This window comes from Saimiri boliviensis, chromosome 4 (assembly GCF_048565385.1).
Source record: "Saimiri boliviensis isolate mSaiBol1 chromosome 4, mSaiBol1.pri, whole genome shotgun sequence".
Classification (NCBI taxonomy): Eukaryota; Metazoa; Chordata; class Mammalia; order Primates; family Cebidae; genus Saimiri; species Saimiri boliviensis.
In genome coordinates this window covers 128,237,872-128,264,049 of record NC_133452.1, presented here as the reverse complement: position 1 = coordinate 128,264,049, position 26,178 = coordinate 128,237,872, and the positions used below count along the sequence as shown (strand labels likewise).

General features: G+C 33.8%; 1 protein-coding gene across 1 annotated transcript in view; it reads left to right on the top strand.

The window, feature by feature from the left end:
• FAM83B (family with sequence similarity 83 member B) overlaps window positions 1-24,459 on the top strand; it is a 96,147-nt gene extending 71,688 nt beyond the window's left edge. Inside the window, exons 3-5 of the mRNA XM_039464960.2 lie at window positions 7,156-7,320; window positions 7,986-8,110; window positions 19,111-24,459. Coding sequence (XP_039320894.1) covers window positions 7,156-7,320; window positions 7,986-8,110; window positions 19,111-21,412 — 2,592 coding nt within the window. The 3' untranslated portion in view covers window positions 21,413-24,459. The remainder of the gene's footprint in view (window positions 1-7,155; window positions 7,321-7,985; window positions 8,111-19,110) is intronic.
• The last annotated feature ends 1,719 nt before the right edge of the window (window positions 24,460-26,178 follow it).

Here is a 26,178-nt window from a genome sequence, read left to right as displayed (position 1 = left end):
TATGTACAATGTACCTTTTAATCCAATTGCTAAAGAATCAGTGAGATCTCATTATTTACAATTAGGACTATAGATAACAAGTTGTGTTTGTATCCCCCTTGTGATATATAAATCCACTTTGAATAACAAGATGCCAAGATGTCTAGTGTGACTCAGTTCCCTTATTTTAGCATATATAAAAATGAAGCTCTAATACTCTTTCATAATATTACTTTAAATCGATGTCTACTTATATTATTTTATCCATCATATTCTGGAGTGAATGAATGGTTATTGAAACCACAGAATTTTGGAACCTGGTATATGCAAGATATTCTCTGATTTATTTGTTTATTATATTTAGAGGTGGGTGAGACCCAAAGTCATTTCAGTAACTTTCCCAGAATCACTTAATTTATGGCAGAACAAACCAGTACATATATAGATATAGCAATTAGGATAGATTCTTAAATATCTGAGAAATTATTAATACATTTATAATGTAAAGCTGTAAGTTACTAAGCAATACTGTAGTGTGCACAGTGTATTATATATAAATTTCATGCAAAATACATACTCTTACTTAGGCTATAGAAGGATTTGGGCCAAAGGTACTTGTTTATATCAACCTCATTTTTTTTTTTCCACTGAAATCATTTAGCACATTGCTTTTGACAGGGTTTACAGACTTGGAAATATATGTCCCTTAGTGATCATTTCCTTTTATTTCTGTTATTTAATTCTTAAAAGTTTTTCAGTTGTGTCGAATATTGTTATAAATACTGTTAGTATAGAGCTCCATTAATCTGTTTTTTTTTTTTTTTTAATTCGAACTCCCTATTAGTTTTTCTTCCGCTGAAAAAAATAAATCCTCCTCTCTGTATATAGGCAATTACAAAGGAAGTCTGAATCCCCTCAAATGAAACATAAAAGATACAATATGCAATTGTGAGGGTGATAATGACAGTTGTATGACTAAAGAACATTAACCTAAGGTACACTTAAATTTCGTTAAGTATCTAGGTCATACAAAATCATATTGCTAATAGCTCTGTATTGCAACAGACTACAAAGGGACAAACAATGTAGGATTCAACATAAAATTCAACCAAAGATAGTGAAGCATATTTATAAGAAAATGCAAGTTTTCAATGTCAACATTGTGATGAATGTTTTCTATGAAATCTATCATTTATTGTCATTTTTCTTATTCATGGTTTCTACCACACTTTTTGTTTATTTGGCACATTTATTAAATTACAATAAAAATCATAAAGAAGGCTTTACATTCTCATGCAATTTTATGACTTAGTAGAACTTAGATATTTTCAGTATGCATATTACTTTCAGACACATTTTCCCAACACACTGTTTTGATAGATACTCTCTTTTCTAGCACTTTTATTGGTCTTCAGACCAAATGTAATAATTAAGCAAATTTTCAAGATCTTTTATAATCTGAATCAATCCTATGTAACAAAATTTATTTCATATTTGTGAGCATAATGATTTTGTATTTAACTTTATGTTAATTCAATAAACATTTGTGAGATTATTACTCTTTTTTCATCTTTGCGTCTATATCTTAGCAATGCTAGCCTTTCTCTGTGGATAGCTAAAAATAATTTTACTCATTATTTATGGTTTATCCACGAAGCCCTATTGTTTAGTTCCTTCTGCTGTATACCCACCTTTACAACCATGTACATATAGCCAGTTTATATTACTTAACACTTAATTATGTACTTTTTTTGAATGGCTTTAAATTGCATAATGCATATGAACTTACCAAAATATTAATTGACTGTGTATATAATGTATACTGTTGGTGACCTCCGGGGTATGGACCACTTCAGGAAAATTTAGTATGGTAAGAAAGATAAGTGAAAACAAATGTCCCTGGGTCACAATCTCGGAAATCTTTAATACTGAAATATGGGAAATTTTATTCAAGTCTTTATGACCTGGGATATCGTTCTAAAAGTTTTCTGTGTCTCATATTTCTGATCAATGCATTTCTTTATTTACCTTTTCAAATTATAATGCAAGAATTGTAAATTTGTGACAAGAATTGTGAATTCATGACAAGAATCAATGAAGAAGCAAGAAGAAAAAAAGAAATATATATACTGTCACGGTAGTTTAATGAATACCAATTAATATAACTGGTTTCTGTATTAATATAATCGATTGATGTACGTTTTGAAAAGCCTGTGCTAATCAGGCATGTAATTTTTCTCCAATTGTACACAGCGATTGTGGCCATGTGTTCAACACAGTGCAATTTTGATAACTAACCAACCATGTAATAATTTCAGATCAAGTTTGGCGAACCTCATTTCTAATTATTATTGTTTCCCAGGAATGTAACCCACCATTAAAAAAAAAAAAGAAAGCTACATTTTATTTTGCCTTTTTCAGCATAGCTGAAAGTTACTGTAGATTTCAAATAATTTATTTCACACATCAACTGAGAGTACAAAGAAACAGAAGCCCTGAAAAGCAACCTGGCTTGGTTGACATCAGATAAGCTTGTCAGAGATGTGTCATCTAGTCTCCTGGATCCTGATCCAGCATATTATTTGTCATGCAAGAAAGACTGTCATTTGTTTTGCCTTTAGTCTGACAGAAACATCCATTGGCTGAGTGACTTCAATTATTTTTTGCAAACAAAACCCTTTGTGTATCCTAGTAATGTGTTTTTGTTCATATCCAATGTCTATCTGAAGTAATGTGTTACATGAGACTATCTGGCAAATTAAAATAAATTTTTAGATATGCTAATTAAAGAATATCATGTTTTATAATACTGTTTCTGTATTTTAAAAAAGTTCTGGCTAAAAAATTAGTGCCAGACTTCAGCAGACATGTATTTTTAAAAGTTATTTTGTAAAATAAGTGTATAATATGGACTCAAAAAATGTTACTGCCCATATTAATGCATAGCTAATGCATTAAATTAATAATTTGGGGTATGATTTTAAGACTTTGTGTTTTTGACTTTATGAAAAGTAGTTTCAAACATGGATGAGATTGTTATCACTAGTTTCTCCCTCCATCTGGTACTTCATACCATTTATAAATAAGAAAAAGATTGTGGGAAGCTACTGGAATGATTGAAATTGTTCTTTCTAGAGAAAATCTGATAGGAGTATGTTTCACAGGTAGTTCGAAGAATGTCATCACAGATAGCATTTAAGTATGGTCCAGTATTTTGTTTAAACACTGTAATTAGAGTAAATAGAAATGATTTCCTATGTTATCCATAACTTTGCTCATCTTCTAACATATTCACAATGTATCCATTACATTATGCTGTATATTACCATTTGCCTATTCTCAGGTCATCCATTCCCTCTAATTTCTTTACAATTTTTGTTCCCTGGTCTCTGTCACTCTTTTCAACACTGTTCATCTGACTACCACCTCTGTTTCTATTTGTTGCCTACCATCTCTAGTATCTGCTACTAAAAAATATTCTTATCTTTTTAATTTTTTTAAACTTTATGTTATAAAAAGTTTCAAAAGTAGAATAGTATATGGAGCCCTTATGTACAATCAACTATCTTCAACAATTATTATTCATGACCATTTTTTCATCCATTATAATGGGAAGTAAACATAAGGTATGATGTTTTCATCTGTAACTGTATTAACATGCATATTTTAAAAATGAGCTATATATTAAATCTTTAACAATAATCATTTAATAGGTAATGTTCTTCAATGCCAGCAGGATCTAAAATTCATCTGTCCTACCCTCATTTCACTGCCTCTCACATTCATGACATCTTCTTTCCTTTCTATATCAAGCCTAAAGCTCATGATCAGTCATTTCAGCCACTACACATTATGCACACCTTCAATTTTCCTGCCTTCTTTCAGTTTGTTATACACTCCTGGCAGAACCACAGCCATGGCTAAAGCAAACTCTCTGCTCCATTCTTACAGCCATGCCACTAAACATGGTTGAAGAATAACTCACAACCACATTGACTGGTCCCATATTAAATTTATGACCTGTTGAGTCTTAAAGCTAACCAGCCACCATATTATATTTTCTTAGCCTGTTTCATTTTTGACTCTCCTAGATGACTGTATAGTGCCCCTTTTCTCAGATCTTTAAAATGTCTTCTGGAATCTTCACTCTGAGTTGAAGACCTTGCTTCCCTCTACACTGAGAAATCAAAGAACCCAGAAGAGAACATCCACAGCACCACTGCCACACTGTCTCCCCACCAGCATCTCCGCCTTTATACTGGCCCCTCTGGCTTCATATGATAGACTGTTAATTACTGGTCTTTACTCTCTTTTATGTTATTTTATGTTTGCACTATAAACATAAAATAAGTTATTTTATGTTTGCATTATAAAATATAGTACACTACGTTGTGCTATAATTTATCACTCTGTGATATATATATAACTATAAACAGATATATCAGTGATATATATAAATAGATATAAATATATGTGATATGTACAAATAGATAAATCTGTGACATATAAATATATATCTGTGATATATATATAGTACACTATGTTGCACTATATTTAATCACTCTCATATATATATCAGTGATATATATAAATGATATATATCTGTGATATATATACATATATCTAACATATATATTATAAAATAAAAATATATATAATTATTTTCTGTTTGCCCTAGACTTAATACCTTTTGCCTACCAAAAGACATTGCTCCAGACATTCTACCCTTCTCCACCTCACCTCCCACCTTGTCTTGCACTATTAATTTTACTCTAATGTAACATTTTATTAGCATAAAGACATACTATTATTTCTATCACCTTAAAGCAACATGTTTTTAGATTCTACGTGTGAGTGATATCATGCAGTATTTGTCTTTCTGTATTTGCCTTATTTCACTTAAAATAATGCCCTCCATTGTAACAAATGTAACAAATAGGATAATTGCATTCTTTTTATGGCTGAATAGTATTTTTACACACACGCACACACCCCACATTTTCCTTGCCCATCTGTTGATGGGCACCTAGGCTGATTCTCTATCTTAACATCATGTCGTACATGCTAATTACATGCAACTTAATGTCAGTTAAAAAATAAAAAGTATAACTTATTCTGATTCAGCTATAACCCCACCTACTGCTCAATTTGTCTACTTCCTATTGTAGCCAAATTACTGAAAAATGTTTTCTGTATCTGCTATATGTAGTATCTGCCCCAATTCTCTCTTAAGCCTTCCACTGAGGCTTTTGCTGTTCCCTCTCCACTAAAACTATTCTTGGCCTAACAGTAGGATCAGAACCTCTCGAGTTCACCCGCCTTCCTACAAATGCACTATCTTTATTGGTGTTCAGGATTCCACATGTCCTTCATTTCCTCAGTCTCCTTTGCTGGTAGATTTTCTGGTATTATAAATTAACTTGGAATGTTAATTTTAACATTCTTTTTGACTTGGAGTGTCCCAGGACTTGATACTTGGTCTTCTTCAGTTTTTCCTCCCTTTTCTCCCATATCTTATAGAATTAAATCCATCCACAAAATCTTTGGACTCAAAAATATCCAGGTTCGGACCATTTTTCTTCATCAGTGACACTACCATCCTGGTCCTACACATCATCACCTCCCATTTAAGTTGCCCAAGTAGTTGTAACTGGCCCCCCTGTTTCCATCCTTGGTAACACCATTTTAGCAATCCTGTTCTTAACACAGTAGCCAGGACAAGCCTTTCAAAATAAAACTAGATCACTTTATTACTTCAACTCAGAGCCTTTTAATAGCTTACAGTCTTATTCAGAAAAAAAAAAAAAATACTGAAGGCTTTTAATGCCTTTAAGACACTGTGACAATTGTCTCATTCTCATTTCATCCCTGCTGTCTCCTTTCTGTTTTTTGGCTTACTACAGCAGAATTGCTGGTTTCCTCTGCCTGCAACAATCTTCCTGAAGATAACAATGTGCATAATGTCATTTCCTTTTAATTCTGTTCAGAGGACACTGTCTCAAAAAGATCTTCCCTTCTGAATTTTCAGGAATCCATGATCCCCTATTCTCTATTTTTTTCCCCAAAAAACTTATAGTTTGCTACATAATTGACTACTTATGATATTTATTACTCATTATGTCTTCCCCCACTAGAAAATATAAGCTTCACAACGGCAGGATTTTGGCTTTTTTGCATGGTTCATAGTAGGTGGTCAATAAATACGACTGGCACGTAGAAGGGGGACAACTTCTTAAATGATTTTTCCCCTTCTTCTAGCAGTTTTTTACTTTCATTTCAACAATCAACACAGACCCTATGTCTTAGGGACCTGTTCTTTAGGGCATTTCCTTCTCAATTATATCCCCTTTTTAATTCATTTTTTCTTTTGCTTATTTTATCTGCTAAACTTGTTTCAGGCAAGTACAGTTGACCGTTAAACAACATGGGTGTGAACTGCTTCAATCCACTTATATGCAGATTTTTTTCAACCAAACATGGACAGAATATCCCAGTATTTATGGAGTGTAAAACTCACGTATATGGAGGGCTGCTTTCAGTATATGTGGGCTCTTCAGTGCTGACTGTGGACTTGAGTATGTGTAGATTTTGGTATATGCAGAGGTCCTGGAACCATTCTCCCAGTAAACTGAGGAACAACTGGATGTTTGATTTTTTGGTCTTCAAGTCATCTTATACTCTTTCTTCATCTTTCATCTTTTCCTAGGTATATTTCTATTTCTAGGATTTTATTTTCTCTGTCTTAGTTCCTGAAGATCTTTATGCATAATGACTGGTACAAAAAATCCTACTTTCCCCTGGAAATGTCACTTAAGAAAAATTGTAACACTGATTTCAACCTTGTCCCATTTGTCTGCCTTATAGGCAGTCTTGAAATCCTTGATTTAGATTCACCCATTTTTCAAAATCCTACTGAAATGCAGATTTTCTTTAAATTAAAGCTAATATGAAAATGACATAGTGTTACAAATCTACATATAGTTATTAGCTTATTTTTAATATGATTTTATCTATTTTAGAAAATGAAATGAATATTTGTATGTACATATATATTACATATATGTACATTTCTATAATTAATGGTTTTATTTTATCTGACCTTTACTGAAAGTAATCAATTTCTTAATCGTTCTCTATTAAGGATCTAAAATTGTTTCATGTTCTTATCTTTAACAGGTCATTGCTTTAGTGATGGATATATTTACAGATGTGGACATTTTCAAAGAAATAGTTGAGGCATCAACTCGAGGAGTATCTGTATACATTCTGCTTGATGAGTCCAATTTTAATCATTTTCTAAATATGACTGAGAAACAAGGGTGTTCAGTTCAGCGTCTCAGGGTAAGAATTATGTGTTTCTTCTCAAATATTTTGTGTGTCATTTTCAACTCAGTCAAGTTTAAGGCATGTTAAGATAGATGAATATAAAAGTTAAAAAGAAAAAAGTATCCGTATTTAAGGTTATGGAATGACTGATCACAGAAAGGTCCCCTGTACTTTTCAGAATGTGACAGGAAGCACATCTTCATGAGGGCTTTATATTGTGCTTTTATTGATTAATATTTAATACATTAGTTTTCCATGCACAGCTTGGAAACCAGTGACTCAGGTGCTTCTATGGTTCAGTATGTATTGCTTATCAGAATCATTTGGCATAGTATTTTCTGTTATTTTTGACTTTTTAAAAGTAAGGTTAATTTTAACTTTAGTTAATTTATCATCAAGGCATTATAACCAAAAAGGGCTTATTATAGTCAGATCCTGAGTGATTTTTGATGCCATTCTATGTAAAAATAAAGGGAAATCTCCTATTTAAGCTGTGTTGAAATGTATATTTTAAATGATTACTTTTCTTAAGGATTTAATTTTGGGAGTACTTTTTTAATTACCTCAGGTTTTTTTTTTTTTTTTTTTTGCATTATGGTTCTATCATGATATGGATTTTGGTTTTGAAAATATTGTTTTCCTAGCCATAATTTTTGCTTTTTATTTATATATAATTCTAGAATATTCGAGTGCGAACAGTAAAAGGCCAAGATTATCTTTTTAAAATGGGGGCAAAATTCCATGGAAAAATGGAACAGAAATTTTTGTTAGTTGACTGCCAGAAAGTGATATACGGTTCTTACAGGTAAGATCATTATGTTTACCTTCAGTATTATCAATCATTTAGATGATTTATTAGATTCACATTTCAATATAATCTGTTAAGCTCTTTTTAAAAAGTAAAAAAAAAAAAAACCACACACACACACTTGCATGGGCGGTTACAGACCTAGGTTTGAGTTATGGGTCTGCCACTAAAGAGCATCAAGATCTTAGGCAAATCATATAACTTCCTTGAGCTTCAGGTTCTTCATCCAGAAAATGAAGACATTGACCAATATCTAAGCTTCCCTACAGCTCTATGGTACCAAAAGTGGTTTTACTCCTTTTGGAAACATTACATAGTATGGATTTAGTTACAATCATTTGTAAAAACAGAAGCTATTTACCACTGTAAATAGTGGTATTGGATTTTTCTTATTTTGTATTCTTGAGAATCTGATCAAAGCAGAACTGGCTGCCCACTCTAGGTGAGGCTAGCTTGAGAGTGTAAGCGCTGCCCTAATCTTCTCTTATAAATAAATCCCTGGCTTCAGTCCTGAACGAGATACATAGTGATGCTTCATAAACAGGCAAATGAAAGCAACAGCAAACACTCATGAACTGCAAGGTCGTGTAGCTTCATTATTAAAGCCCAAGGGAAGAATCCAGAAGAGCTATGGATGTAAACATGACTGTGTAAGGCAAAATATTTGTCTCCTTTCTTAGTAAGTCCATGAAAAGGAGGTAACACATTGAAATGGTGGCCTTGGGCAGGTTCCTTTATTTGGTTGTACTTTAGTTTGCTCAGCTATAAAATGAGGAGAATCATAGAACCTGCCTCATGTCATTGCTGTGGGGATTAGATGAGTTAATGCATCCCAAACCCCTAATGTTAAATATTATTTCAGGACTTGATCTGTTACTTTCTTCCAACTCTCTCTTTAATCTCTGGCCCCTTTTTTAAAAACATGCTGTTGGAGTGCCATATGAAAATATGTTACGAGCAGAAAATACAACTAGTGCTTGAAATTAGTGAGTCCTTTTAAAGACTCATTATATGTGAATATACTTGTCCAGACTCACTTGGTTTTAGAGAGTTTTTCATTCAACTTTTACTTAAAGTTGAGCATTCACCTGACTTATAGAATGATTGTTATTTAAGCTCATCATAATTAATACTGTTATTGTTCTTTAACTTTTAAGATTATCTTCAACAGTCAATTTACCTCAACTTTGTTTTGCTCTCACTACATATTAATAAGTGCTAGTGTTGCAATGACTGTAGCTGAGCTACCTTTGATTAATGTGGGGAAAATCAAACAACAGCAGTGACCAAAAAATGTACATATATATATATATATATATATATATATATATATATTTATTTATTTATTTATATATATTTATATATATATTTATATATACGTATATAAATGTACATATATATGTACATTTTTTGGTATATATATATGTATGTATATACATACAACATACATATATATATGTATGTATGTATATATATGTATATATATGTATATACATATATATGTGTATGTGTATATATATGTATATACGTGTATATACGTATATATACACGTATATACATATATATACACGTATATACATATATATACACGTATATACATATATATATGTATGTATCTTTCTGTCTGTATCAGAAGCCAGAGGCAAAATTAATGTAATTCCCAGGACCATAGATTATAAAAATTCATCACAACTCTTAACTAACACTCTATTCTCTTTGTTATATCAAATTCGTTTTAAGTATATATTTTAAAATAATGCCTGGTTGTCAATCATTGCCCTTTTTATTATTTCTCTGACATTATCATAGACCTTTCCTATTGCTAACAATATGTGAACAGGATGTGGTAGACTAGCCATGAACTAGTTTGGTTAAAAGTGAATTTCTTTTTGGTTTAAAAACAGCCTTTGTCCCTCATATTCTAGTATTGCCATTGTTTTCCTCATAGGCAGGTTGGAAATGCCTTCTTTAATTCAGTATTCTTTGCCATGGGATGTCATTGGTCTCTAAACTCCTACCATTCCTGGAGAGGCCCAGAATCTATATCTATGACAGTTACACGTTGTGTGACAGCTCACTCATCTTGATGATGATTTTATCAGGAAAACATGAGGATTTTCTTCATAACATGATACTAACATTGAGGAATGTTTAATAAAGCATTGTCTCTAAATCAAACTGAGAGATAATTTTATAGGTTTTTAAATTTCTAATCTCATGAGGTGGATAAAAGTTACTTTCAAAAGACAAGTTGACTGAAGTTGGCAACTCTCAGGTTCCATTTTTTTTTATACTTTAAATTCTGGTGTACATGTACAGACATGCAGGTTTGTTACATAGGAATACACATGCCATGGTGGTTTGCTGCATCCATCACCCTATCATCTATATTAGATATTTCTCCTAATGCTATCCCTCCATTATGCCCCCAGCCCCTGCTATCCCTCCCCTAGTTCCCCAGCCCCCAACAGGCCCCAGTCTGTTATGTTTTCCTCCCTGTGTCCATGTTGTTCAACACCCACTTATGAGTGAGAGCATGCAGTATTTGGTTTTCTGTTCTTGTGTCAGTTTGCTGAGAATGGTGGTTTCCAGCCTTATCCATGTCCCTGCAAAGGGACTCATCCCTTTTTATAGTTGCATAGTATTCCATGGTGTATATGTGCCACACTTTTTTTTTTAATCCAGTCTAACATTGATGGGTGTTTGAGTTGGTTTCAGATCTTTGCTATTGTGAACAGTGCTGCAATAAACATATGTGTGCATGTGTTTCTTTATAATAGAATCATTTATAATCCTTTGGCTATATACTCAGTAATGGGATTTCTGGGCCAAATGGTATTTCTGGTTCTAGATCCTTAAGGAATTGCCACACTCTCTTCCACAATGGTTGAACTAATTTACACTCCCACTAATAGTGTAAAAGCATTCCTGTTTCTCCACATCCTCTCCAGCATCTGTTGTCTCTTGATTTTTCAATGATCACCATTCTAACTGGCGTGAGGTGGTTTCTTGTTGTGGTTTTGATTTGCATTTCTCTAATGACCAGTGATGATGAGCATTTTTTTTCATATGTTGGCTGTGTAAATCTCTTCTTTTGAGAAGTGTCTGTTCATATCCTTTACCTACTTTTTGATGGGTTATTTTTCTCTTGTAAATTTTAAGTTTTTTGTAGATTCTGGATGTTAGCCCTTTCTCAGATGAAGAGATTGCAAAAATTTTTCCCATTCTTTTGGTTGCTGGTTCACTCTACTGATAGTTTCTTTTGCTGTGCAGAAGCTCTTTAGTTTCCTTAGATCCCATTTGTCTATTTTGGCTTTTGTTGCCATTGCCTTTGGTGTTTTAGTCATGAAGTCCTTGCCCACGCCTATGTCCTGAATGGTATTGCCTAGGTTTTCTTCTAGGGTTTTTATGTTGTTAAGTCTTATGTTTAAATCTTTAATCCACCTGGAGTTAATTTTTGTATAAGGTGTAAGGAATGGATCCAGTTTCAGCTTTCTACATATGGCTAGCCAGTTTTCCCAACACCATTTATTAAATAGGAAATCCTTTCCCCATTGCTTGTTTTTGTCAGACTTGTCAAAGATCAGATGGTTGTACATCTGTGACGTTACTTCTGAGGCATCTGTTCCGTTCCATTGGTCTATATCTCTGTTTTGTTACCAGTACCATGCTGTTTGGATTACTTATCCATCACAATGAAGTCAGCTCCCTTCCTGGGATGCAAGCCTGGTTCAACATATGCAAACCAATAAATGTAATCTATCACATAAACAGAAACAAAGACAAAAACCCCATAATTATCTCAGTAGATTCAGAGAAGGCCTTCGACAAAATTCAATAGCCCTTTATGCTAAAAATTCTCAATAAGCTAGCTATCAATGGAATGTATCTCAAAATAATAGGATCTATTTATGACAAACCCATAGCCAACATCATACTGAATGGGCAAAAGCTGGAAGCATTCCCTTTGTAAACAGGCACAAAACAAGGATGCCATCTCTCACCACTCCTACTCAACGTAGTATTGGAAGTTCTGGCCAGGGCGATTAGGCAAGTAAAAGAAATAAAGGAATTTAATTAGGAAAAGAAGAAGTCAAATTGTCTCCATTTTTATACAACATGATTGTTTATTAGAAGATCCCATCGTCTCAGCCCAAAATCTCCTTAAGCTGATAAGCAACTTCAGCAAAGTCTCAGGATACAAAATCAATGTGCAGAAATCACAAGCATTCCTATACACCAATAACAGACAGAGAGCCAAATCTTGAGTGAACTCTCATTCATAATTACTACAAAGAGAATAAAATATCTAGAAGTACAACCAACAAGGGATGTGAAGGACCTCTTCAAGGTGAACTACAAATCACTGCTCAAGGAAATAAGGGAGGACACAAACATGGAAAAATATTTCATGTTCATGGTTAGGAAGAATCAATATCATGAAAATGGCCGTACTGCCCAAAGTAATTTATAGATTCAATGCTGTCCCCGTCAAACTACCATTGACTTTCTTCATAGAATTGGAAAAAAAACCACCTTAAATTTCATATGGAACCAAAAAGAGCCCATATACCCAAGACAATCCTAAGCAAAAAGAACAAAGCTGGAGGCATCATATTACCTGACTTCAAACTATACTACAAGGCTACAGTAATCAGGTTCCATTTTTAACCACACATAAAGATCATCATCGTTGAGGCCCATGCTGCAACCAGCATACTGTTACTATTTAAACTCAGTGGACTGTAAACCCCCGCCAGGAACTCAGAATTTTTAAGTCAACTTCATGACTAATGTCTGACAGTGTGTGTGTTTAGTGGATCTGCGAGTAGATACTTTTTTATCCATGAAAATATTTACACATTTTTCTTTAAAAATCAAATATTAAAATATGTAGAGTGCAAAACAGTGGTTTTTGTTTTCCGTCTCTAGCCACCTCTGGTCCTGATCTCCAGATGCAGTTGTCAGCTCTTTTAGTTCTTCTGATACTTATTTCATCCCTTAAATAACATGATTATCCTATTCTTTTTTGATTTACCAATTTCACATATTAGCTTTTGATATTTGGAGAATTGTATTTCTTACCTATTATTTCTTCTAGTCCCCATTCTTCCAATATAGTTCTATCATAATTTTTGGTTAAATGTGAAGTCTGGGCCTACATTGTTGAAACTGTCATAATGGATCACTGATGAGCCAAAGAGTGATGTATGTTTTTTTTTTTTTTCTTAATAATGGCTATTTTGTTTTATTCATTGTCTTTATTTTCTATTCTTTTTAAAAAATAAAAGTAGTTTGTAAAACTTTATATAAAGAAAACATGTATTAATCCAACTGATACAAAAGTAAAAAAAAGTTATAACAATTGAAAACATCTATTAGAAAATAGAAATATTTAAAAACTGCTTCAATATGAGAAAGGATGAAAAAAACAACAAGCTTTGTAAATATGAATAATATATTTAAGTATTTTTTGCCAAAACCAGAAAAAGATACATATGATACACATAGAACTGTGTACCTTCCATTTGACTATTGGTATAAAACCTAGCCAGTGAAAACAAATGAAAATAAAAATAAGTTATGGAACATGGATAAAAAAGTTTGATGATTTGTAGATAAAATTGCTGTTTATGTAGAACACCCAGAAAAAAAATCTTGTTTTCTATTTGTCTGTTGCTACTTTTTTCTCCAGTTGCTGACAGATTTTGCAGCACATGAGTGACCTTCCCAAATGCTCAGTTACTGCCAACCATCTGTGACATCCCATCTGATGTCAGGTCCTTAAATTGGAAGCACCCCTGGGGGCCTGTTATTTCCCATATTTCTAAGTGATTTGATCCATGATTTCTTAAATCCCATTTTTCCTCACTTTTGTTTCCAAGTCTTCATTTTTCTCCCAAGATTCCTCAAGGACTTTTAAGTTCAAAAATTTATAATTCTAGGACATTTATGGCTTAATGTGGGATGGAACTCTAAGTTGAACCATTTTTCTTCTAAATTGGTAAGGTATCCCATAGTCAAAGTTGCTGCCGAGAAGTTTCAACAATTACCATTAGTCACATTCTTTTCATGCAGCCATTTTTTTCTTTTGTGAACCTTTCAGGATTTCTTTTTTCCCTATTAGTTTGTTTTTCTTTTTTCCAGTTTCTTGAGGTATAAAGTTAGATTTGTTGCATGAGATCTTTTAGCTTTTAAAAAAAGTTTTATTGATACAAATATTTGTACATATTCATAAGATATAGGTCATATTTTATTACATGTGTAGACTAGGTAATGATTAAGTCAGGAGAGATCTTTTAGCTCTTTTAATATATGTATTTATAGCTATAAACTTCCCTCTTAGTGCTTTTGCTACATCTCATAAATTTTGATATCTTGTGTTTTTTATGTTCATTTGTCTCAAGGTATTTTCTAATTTCCTTTGTGACTTCTTTTACTCACTGGCTATTTCAAAACTGTGTTGTTTACTTTCCACATATCTGTGAATTTTCCAGTTTTTCTTGTACCATTGATTACTAGTTTTGTTCTGTTGCAGTCAGATAAGATGCTTTGTGTGATTTAAATCTTTAATTTGTTGAGGTTTGTTTTGCCTAACATACGGTCTGTCTTGGAGAATATATCATGTGTACTTGAGAAGAATGTATATTCTGCCTTTATCTAGTGTTCTGTATGTGTCTGTTAGGTGCTATTGGTCTGTAATCTTGTTCAAGTTGTCTGTGTTCCTTTTGATCTTGTGTGACATTGTATTCATTATTGAAAGTGAGCATTGAAGTCTCTTACTAACACTGTGTTGCTGTCTGTTTTCCCCTTCAATTCTGTTAAAGTTTGCTTTGTATTTTAGGAGCTCTGAGGTTTGCTGTACAAATACTTATAATTGTTATATCTTCTTGATGAATTGACCCCTTTTTCATTATATAATATTCTTCTTTATCTCTTGTAAGTTCTTTTTTTTTAAATTAAAATCAAATTAATTTTATTTTAATTTAAAAATATTACTTCTTTTATTGTCCTCTTTCAGCTTATGTGTATCCTTAGTTCAAAGGTGAGTCTCTGGAAGATAGCATATATTTGGATGCCGTTTTTTTTTTTTATCCATTCAATTTATGTCTTCTAGTGAGGTAATTTAATCCATGTACCTTTTAACTAATTACTGTTAGAGAACTTACTATTGTCATTTTTTTCTGTATATCTTATAACTTCTTTGTTCTTCTTTCCCTCTTTATTACAGTCTTTTGTGTTTTGTTGATTTTTTCACACATATGCTTTGATTATCTTCTCATTTTCTTTTGTGTATGTTCTGAAGATATTTTCTTTTCAGTAGTCACTAGAATCACATAAAACTTTTTAAAGCTATAGCATTCTGTTTTAAACTGATACCTTCAATCACATGTGAAAACTCCACTCTTTTATAGCTCTGTTCCTCACATTACGTAATTGTTGTCACAAATTACATCTTTATATATTATTTACCAATAAGCACAAATTTAAAGTTATTTTTTCAATCTTTCACATTTAAATTCTGTGAACCGTACCTGCAACAGTGCATGTCACTTCATTTGCCTACATATTTACTTTTATTGGAGAACCATTTTCATAAGGCTTTGTGTTGCTCTCTGCCATCCTTTTATTTGAACTTAAAAGATCCACTTTAGCATTTCATGTAGAGTAGAGCTACTAGTAATAAACTTCCTCAGATGTCAGTTATCTGGGACAGTCTTAATTTCTCCTTCTTTTTGAAGGACAGTTTTGCTGAATTCTTGGTGTTATTAGTGTTTTTCTTATAGCTCTTTGATTATATTTTCCTACTCCTTTATAGCCTGCAAAGTTTCTGCTAAGAAAGTCACTGATAATCTAATGGAAGCTCCCTTGTATGTGACAAATCACCTTTCTTTTGATGCTTTTAAGATTTTCTCTCTGTCTTTGGCTTTAAACAGGTCTGATTATAATGTGTCTTGGTATAATTCCTTTTGGATTTATCCCAGTTTGACTTTTTTAAAATTCAAACATCAATTTTTTTTCTCAGACTCAGAAAGTTTTTGTCCACTATTTCTACAAATGAGTTATCTGATTCTTTGTCTCTCCTCTTTCTCAGCTTCTCATAATGCATATATCGATCTGCTTGGTAGTCCCATAAATTATTTAGTATATCTCTGCTCTTCTTCATTCCTTTTTTTTTTTTTTTCTCTGTTTTGCTCCACTGACAGTGATTTCAGTGACCTGTCTTCAGGTTTATTCATTATTTCTTCTGCCTAATCAAGTCTGCTATTGAACCCTTCTAATGAATTACTCAGTTATTTTATTTTTCAGTTCTAGAACTTCCTTTTAGTTCTATTTTATAGTTTATTTTTGTTGATGTTTTCATTCCATTGATATATCATTTTCCTGACTTTGTTTACTTGTATGTGTGTGTGTGTTGTTGTTTTTGTTTGTTTTTAGTTCACCGGGCATTTTTATATCAGTTATTCTAAATATTTTATCAGGCAGCTCATAGATCTGTGATTCTTTAGGGTCAGTTTCTGGAGTTTTATTTTACTTCTTATGATTGGGCTAAGTTCCCCTGCTTCTTCATATACCTTGTAATTTTTTGGCAGTATTCAGACATTTCAAAACTAAGCAGTCACCTCCCCCAGTCTTTGTATACTGTGTTTGTTCGGGGGAAGACCTTTACCATTGAGCTCAGTCACAGATTTGTATATTAAAAGATCCTGACTGGCATTTTGACTGGCATGGCTTCTGAGGCCTACATTTACTAATGCTGTATAAAGTGAGTACAGTGAAGTCTGTCCTTTAGTGATTGAGGCAGCTGGCCACAAATCCTGTTTACAGCTCTTGGCATCCTAAATTACACTTATTCAGTAAGCCACAGAGATAACAGTCTGAAAACCTACAGACTCTTAAATTATATGCATTAGCATAGCTGTATCTTACATTATATCATGTTAGAGCTATAAAGCATTGCAGCTATTACGCTGTCCATATCCTTGCATTCGACATGAGGAAAGTGAAGCCCAAGCTTGTGTGGCTACAACTCAGCAGAAGCCAGGTCTCTCGACTTTTTCTCTAATACTAGCTTTACTGCATTCTGCCACCATGGTATATATGAAATATAATATCAATTTTTATGTCATAAAGTTTCAACACAGATGCAAAATGCACAGCAAGTTTCCTATCTATCTTTCTTTTAAGGTTCTATTTATTTATTTCATTAGTGTTTTGGGAACAGTTGGTTTTTGGTTGCATGGATAAGTTCTTTAGTGGTGTTTTCTGAGATTTTGGTGCCCCCATTACCCAAGCTCACTCTACACAATGTGTAGTCTTTTATCCCTCACCCCTCTCTCCCTCTAGTCCCTGAAGGTCATTACGTCATTCTGATGCCTTTGCATCTTCATATCTTAACTCTCACTCGTCTAAGTGAGAACATAAAATATTTAGTTTTCCATTCCTGAGTTACTTCACTTAGAATAATGGTCTCCAATTCCATTCAGATTACTGCAAATGCCATTATTTTGTTCTTTTTTATGGTATATACATACCACATTTTCTTTATCCACTTGTTGGTTGATGAGCATTAATGCTGGTTCCATATTTTTGCTATTTCAAATTGTGCTGCTATAAACATGCATGTGCAAGTGTTTTTCATAAAATGACTTAGTTTCCTCTGGGTGGATACCCAATAGTGGGACTGCCAGATTGAATGGTAGTTCTACGTTTAGTTCTTCAAGAAATCTTCACCCTGTTTTCCATAGTGGTTGTACTAGTTTACATTCCTACCAGGAGTGTAAAAATGTTTACTTTTCACCACATGCATGCCAATGTCTACTAGTTTTTGATGTTTTAATTATGGCCATTCTTGCAGGAGTAAGGTGGTACCTCATTTTTAATTTGCATTTCCCAGATAATTAGTGATGTTTAGCATTTTGTTTTGTATTTTTATTCGGCATTTGTATATTTTCTTTTTAGAATTGTCTGTTCTTATCTTTTGCCCACTTTTGATGTGATTATTTATTTTTTTCTTGCTGATTTGAGTACCTTGTGGATTCTGGATATTAATCCTTTTTTGAATGCAGAGTTGGTGAATATGTTCTCCCACTCAGTTTACTCTGCTGATTATTACTTTTGCTGTGTAGAAGCTTTTTTGTTCTATCTCTTTTTGTTTGTTTGCTTTTGTTGCATTGGCTTTGGGGTTCTTGGTCATGAACTCTGCATAAGCCAATGTCTAGAAGAGTTTTTACGATGTTATCTTTTAGAATTGTTATGATTTCATGTCTTAGATTTAAGTTTTTGACCCACCTTGCGTTGATTTTTGCGTAAGGTAAGAAATGAGGATCCAGTTTCATTCTTTTACATGTAGCTTACCAATTATTCCAGTTCCATTTGTTGAATAGGGTGTTCCTTCCCCACTTTTTGTTTTTGTTTGCTTTGCTGAAGATCAGTTGGCTGTAGGTATATGGCTTTATTTCTGGTTTCTCTATTTTGTCCCATTGGTGTATGTGTTTATTATTACACCAGTACCATGCTCTTTTGGTAGCCATAGCCTTGTAGTATAATTTGAAGTCAGGTAAGTAATGCCTGTAGATTTATTCTTTTTGCTTGGCTTTGCTTTGGCTATGTGGGTTCTTTTTTGATTCCATATGAATTTTAGGATTGTTTCTTCTTGTTCTGTTAAAATGATGATGGTATTTTGACAGGAATTGCATTAAATCTGCAGATTGCTTTTGAAAATGCACAGCAAGTTTTTCTTTGGACTTCTGAAAAGTGGTGGATTCAAAGCTATAATCTGAGTTGCATTGTTATTTAAAATATGAATATGAGGATGAGAAGACATGTATTATAAGCATGGAATGATGGAAAATATTCTAAATAATGGTAGCCAAAAAACCATACAAAAGCATATTTTGTGATCATTAAGTGATACTTTTTAGTAGAACTGTATGTTTTTATAAATCTTTTAACTTAAGTGATTAAAATTTTTCCTTTTTTTTTTAAACCCCCAGCTATATGTGGTTATTTGAGAAAGCTCACCTCAGCATGGTTCAGATAATCACAGGACAACTTGTTGAGTCTTTTGATGAAGAATTTAGAACTCTCTATGCCAGATCCTCTGTCCCCAGTTCATTTGCTCAGGAAGAATCAGCAAGGGTGAAGCATGGCAAAACCCTCTGGGAAAATGGCACTTACCAGCATTCAATTTCTTCATTAGCATCTGTTTCCAGCCAAAGAAACCTTTTTGGTAGACAAGACCAGATTCATAAACTAGATTCTAGTTACTTCAAAAACAGAGGAATATACACTTTAAATGAGCATGACAAATATAACATAAGAAATCACGGATACAAACCTCATTTTGTTCCAAACTTTAATGGTCCAAATGCAATACGTCAATTTCAACCCAGTCAGATCAATGAAAACTGGAAAAGACATAGTTATGCTGGGGAACAGCCAGAAACAGTGCCATACCTCCTACTTAATAGGGCTCTGAATAGATCCAATAATCCACCTGGTAATTGGAAAAGACCTTCTGATAGTCTCAGTGTGGCATCCTCATCACGGGAAAGCTATGCACACCACCGCAACACACCTGCCCAGAGTTTTGCCAATCGGCTTGCACAGAGAAAAACAACTACTCTTGCAGACAGAAATTCAAATGTTCGGAGGTCTTTTAATGGGACAGATAATTATACTCGCTTTTTGCAACAACGAATGCCAACCCTTGAACATACCACAAAGTCATTTCTGCGTCACCGGAGAATTGAATCCTACTTAAATGATCATTCAGAAGCTACACCGGACTCAAATGGATCAGCTTTAGGTGACCAATTTGAGGGCTATGATAGTCCTGAGAATTTGAAGGCCAATGCCCTTTATACTCATTCTCGGCTTCGTACCTCTTTAGTATTTAAACCCACTTTACCTGAGCAAAAGGAAGTCAATAGTTGTACAACTGGCTCCTCAAATTCAACTATCATTGGTTCTCAGGGAAGTGAGACACCTAAAGAGGTCCCAGACACTCCTACGCATGTACAGCACTTGACAGACAAACCCTTGCCAGAATCAACTCCAAAGCTCCCTTCACAGTCAGAGGCACCAAAAATGCACACCTTGCAGGTTCCTGAAAACCACTCAATAGCCTTAAATGAAACGACAAACGGCCATACAGAATCAAATAACTATATATATACAAACTTGTGTGTAAATAAGCAGACAGAAAATCTAAAGAATCAACAGAATGAGAATCTGCTTAAAAGACGAAGTTTCCCATTATTTGACAACTCAAAAGCCAACTTAGATCCTGGAAATAGTAAGTATTGTGTATATAGTACACTTACCAGGAATCGAGTTAGACAACCAGAAAAGCCCAAAGAAGATTTACTGAAAAGTTCTAAAAGTATGCACAATGTAACTCATAATATGGAGGAGGATGAGGAGGAAGTTACCAAGAGAAACCCTCCAAGCAGCACTACTACCAAATCAATTTCCATTGCTGCTTTACTTGATATGAATAAAGAGGAATCCAACAAAGAACTCGCTTCAAAGAAGGAAGTTAAGGGTTCCCCAAGTTTTTTGAAAAAGGGGTCTCAGAAGTTAAGGTCATTACTTAGCCTTACCCCAGATAAGAAAGAAAATCTATCCAAAAATAAAGCACCTGCCTTTTATAGATTGTGTAGTAGCTCTGACACTTTAGTTTCTGAGGGTGAAGAAAATCAAAAACCAAAGAAATCAGATACAAAAGTTGATTCATCTCCTAGAAGAAAGCATTCTTCCTCATCCAACTCTCAAGGCAGCATCCACAAAAGTAAGGAAGATGTCACAGGTAGCCCATCTCAAGGGATAAATGCTCCATCAGATGAAAATAAAAGAACACCTTCTCCAGGCCCAGTTGAAAGCAAGTTCTTGGAAAGGGCAGGAGATGCCTCTGCCCCAAGATTTAACACTGAACAGATCCAATACCGAGATTCAAGGGAGATTAATGCAGTTGTTACTCATGAGAGAAGACCAACTTCTTCTCCAAGGCCAACACCCAGTGAGCTTCTACGAACTCATTCAACTGACCGACGTGTTTACAGTCGCTTTGAGCCATTTTGTAAGATTGAGAGCTCTATTCAACCAGCAAGCAACATGCCAAATACAAGTATAAATCGCTCAGAAATAAAATCTGCGACTATGGGCAACAGTTATGGCAGGTCTAGTCCAATGCTTAATTACAACACTGGCGTTTATCACTCATATCAACCGAATGAGAACAAATTTCGCGGATTTATGCAAAAGTTTGGAAACTTTATACACAAAAATAAATAGCTATTAAAATGCAAAGTGAATGAGGCTATAAGTATTTGTCCAAAGAAAATTGTGAACAGTCTTTGTAACATGCCAATAGATTTCCCTAAGAACAGAATGATGTACGGTATGAAGTATATGTTCACCAGTGTACTATATAAAGTTATTTTTCTGTGTGGTAAAGTTAGGGTCTGCTGTAGATAGAATTTCTCTGTAAACACATAATTTGTAAGTGGTAATGGTAAAAATATCAGATATATTTAAATCATTTTCTTTAGACTGAAGATCTTAAGTCTCACTTAGAGACTTTTGTGGATTATGTTTGGTGTATGGATTTTAACCATTTCCTTTTAAAAAGGTCATACTACCCTCGGTAATCCTTTATAATATGTCTTTATAGTGTTTTCATATCTTCAAAAATATAAACAAATGAGACAAAGCCTTTTTAAAATTAACTTTAAATTCTATAGGATAACTTGTTATATTTTGTTAGTATTAATTTTTCTGTGGGGCATTGTACAGCTATTTGGGCAACAGCAGTACCATTTAAACTATTTTTTTTTTTAATTTTTCCTGAAGTGTTTGCAAAGTATCGTCCTCATGTAGTATAATGACATTCATAGAAATTTATTTTCCTAAGCCTTTGAAAACTGTCTGGGATGTGCTTTCTCTACTCTGGACCCAGGGAGCTACACTCCTCTCATCCTTAGGCTGCTGATTTTTTTATAGTCATTCCTTAATTCACATTTATAACAAACCAGTAGGAATTTAGAAAATCTGAATGATTACCCCTCCTTTATCTATTGTATAAAAGCTTTTAGAAACGTAAAATTCTGCCTTAATTTTTGTTAGATTGCCGTGATAATGCTAAGAGTTCTTGCTTTTGAAAATTCTTGATTTTTTTTTTTTTTTTAATGGAATCTCACTGTATTGCCCAGGCTGGAGTGCACTGGCTTGATATCAGCTCACTGCAACCTCTGCCTCTTGGGTTCAAGCAATTCTCCTGCCTCAGCCCTCTGAGTAGCTGGCACTACAGGCAGGCGTGGCATTACCACACGCAGCTAATTTTGTATTTTTAGTAGAGTTGGGGTTTCACCATGTTGGTCAGATGGTCTCAAACTCTTGACTTCGTGATCCGCCTGCCTCAGCCCCTCAAAGTGCTGGGATTGCATGACTTGCTCTTCTTTAAGTTGTGCCACATACAATATGACTGCATAGTGTTTTCATAAGAATATAGTTGGGAAAATGAGAAGTTGTACTAGCCTAGTTCTGCCACAATCTAAGGATGATATTCAGATTATAAGATACCCTTTTTCTTACAATAACGAAGTATAAGCTCCATATCTGTTCCAGAGACTTTAACTTGACTTTGCTTCATTCACAAAGAACAGAATTCAAGAAGCAATATATCCTGTGAGAAGTGTGAAGTGTTTTTACGTCACTTTAAATATATTACTTAATATATTCTAAGTTGCTGTGTGGAGCAGTATACTGTTGTTTTAAAAATGCAAGATGGAGACAAATTTTAATATGTCTCATTAAAATAATTAAAATAATGGCATTCAAATATCTATGTCATTTAAGTAATTTTTCATAGTGTTTAGAAAAAAAAAAAAAGAAGAAGAAAATATGACAGGAAAAGAAAGCCTAACAAAGCCCAGAACCCACAGTTAACCAAACTAGACTGACTTTGTTTTTACCTATTCTTCATTAATATTGGATGGGGATTTAGGATAATGAGCCACTAGGCAGTTCTGAAATGGAAGGCTCTGAAATTTAGTGCAATGTAACTTTAAAACTGAAATTATATGAAGACTAGAAGTTTAATCATGTTTCATTACAACCAAAAACCTGTTGCCTTTTTGTACAGAAATTTCCTTAATTTCAGGAAATACAGATAGCTTATGGAAACATCCTTTTAAATAGTTCCTGAGCTCTTCCTCGTAAGTGGAATTGAGGAGTACAGAATGCTTTATTTCATCAACCCATGACAGGTAACTTAGGCTTTTGCACAGCAGATTTATTTTTCTCTGCCTTTTTTAAAAAAACTGTTTTTCTTGTTTCTTTTTTCTTCAAGAATACCTGTATTTCAGAATATGTACGTAACTTACCAAAGGCTCTGTGGCCAAGAAACTTTCCAGGGATAAGACTGAGCAAAAATATAATACTTCAAAAAATTTACAGCTACTGTTTAAGTTTTAAACAGACACCATCACAGTTTGTGGATGAAATAGTTTTAAGCCATATACTTTCTGTCTTAAGCCACAAACTTTCTCCCCATATTAACATTGGGGGACCGACAATGTCACTTTGATATACTTCGACATTAAAGTTTGGTAGTTTTCACTCTCTACATAGTACTGTACATTAGTTTGTAAGCAGAAACACAAGACAAGTGGGTAAAATTTCTAAGTAGTTCTTGGCAGACAGCTAGAGAGTAGTGTAAGTGACCCTGTATCCCGAATACGCAGCTATCCCTCTGTTACAAGTTTGGGATTAACCATAATTCTGACATGGTGTTGAGGTATGGGTATATGTTGTCAGTCTACACTTGTGGAAGCAAATACCTTGTCTACTCAAGAAGATGTCTGGTGTCATCTAGATAAATAATGCAAAAAGTTTAATTCTGGCAGAATTCAGCTTTACTCAAGGTCCACCTGTTCAACTGTCATTCCACAAATAGTTCTGTGTTCTGTGAATATCTGTTGATTTCTTAATGTGCCTGTGGCTAAGGGATGCAAAGCAGAATAGTTGTTTTACATTGACTATAGGTGTGACATGTACAATGCTGTTTTTATTTTTAATAACTTTATCATGATATTCAGGTAGATTCTGGATTCTAGAATATTTAAAACAAAAAGGATAAAATGATAAACTAAAAAGTCAACTTGTTAACTTTTCTTTTTTAAGAGATGGGTTCTCACTGGTATGCCCACTCTGTACTCCAACTCCTGGGCTCAAGCTTCCTGAGTAGCTCGAAGTTTTATATATAAACAATATTATACAGAAATATTCTTCCAAATGAACTTTTGTTTTTAGATCAATAAATAATTTTGTATAAACATCAATATATTGTAAGCTGTTGTTTTTTTAAATCTTTTTTATTGTATTTTAGGTTTTGGGGTACATGTGAAGAACATGCAAGATTGTTGCATAGGTACACACATGGCAGTGTGATTTGCTGCCTTCCTCCCCTTCACCTATATCTGGCATTTCTCCCCATGCTATCTCTCCCCAATTCCCCGCCCCCTGCTGTCCCTCACCTATTTACCCCCAACTGACCCCAGTGTGTAGTGCTCGCCTCCCTGCGTCCATGTGTTCTCAATCATTATACTTTACATTTCTTCATTCAACCTCAGTCTTTCACTTAGTTTTTCTAATCAGGAATTTAGATGTGTACATATTTTTAAATGTTTCTCCATGAACTTTGAAATCATCTGTAAAACATTGTTTTGATTAGCAATTTTATATATGAATTTATTCCAATTCTCTTCCCTTAAGCAAAATACATACACACATTCTCTTTATTATTACTACAACAGTGGTTACATTAAATAATTTTTACTTTTTTTTTTTTTTTTTTTGAGACGAAGTCTCACCCTGTCACTAAGCTAGAGTGTAGTGACGTGATCTTGCCTCACTGCAACCTCCGCCTCCTAGGTTCAAGTGATTCTCCTGCCTCAGTCTCCTGAGTAGCTGGACTTACACGCATCTGCCACCACACCCAACTGATTTTTGTATTTTTAGTAGAGATTAGGTTTCACCATGTTACCAGGCTGGTCTCGACCTTCTGACCTCAAGTAATCCGCCCCCACTTGGAATCCCAAAGTGGTGGCATTACAGACATGAGCCACTGCTGCTGGCCTAATTTTTACTTTAAAAGACAGAGAATCTCAAAAAAAAAAAAAAAAAAAAAAAAAAATCTTTTAATCACAGACTATGATGTAGTTGAAATAATGTGTATTGCAAATTAAAAGTTGTATCCTTTTAAAGGCAAATATGCTTTTTAACTAGTTAATGAATGGTAGATTCTGGTTCTAGAATATTTACAACAAAAAAGATACAAATTAATCATAAATGCCAGTGTTTAAAAAAACCTAGTTCAGTTAGAATGGTGAAGGGAAATGGATAAGACTTCACTTTGGTGGCCATCTGAAGTTACAAATAGGTTCAGTTAATTTAAGGCGTCAAAGACCATCTTGAGTCATTGGACCTGGGCAAGATGGAAGGGCATTGAAAGGGATATGTGTGTATCCCATCCGGTGAAATACTTCACATAAAGGGAATTGCCTGAGCTTCAAGCAGTGAGAAACAGAAGCAAGAGATATATAGAAGAATATTTTTGAGTTAACAAAGGGGTAGTATGCTAAGTTTGGACATTTCTCCTGTAAAATTAATGTTTCAACAATCTGGTTCATTTATTTGATACTCATACTGGGTATCTACTTTACTTTGTTCCAAGTATGTAAGTTATAGTAGGCTTTTGATGGAAAGAATAAAAATTTGCAAAAAAAAAAAAAAAAAAAAAAAAAGGAGGTTGTATGGATAATCAGAGGCTGCCAGCAAGTTTTCATACGTATTTTAAGAATACCCCAAACTTAAAGCAAAAGTCTAAGTTACTTGAGGGCCATTTGTCTAACTTGTTACTTGATGTAACAAGTTAGTGCCAGAAAAAAGGGTATACATAAAAAACCACCTGATAAAAATACTAGATGTGTGAATCCAGTCATTTCCTTAGCTTAGTTAGGCATAGTCCATTAATGTCCATGCATTAAAATCGACATTTT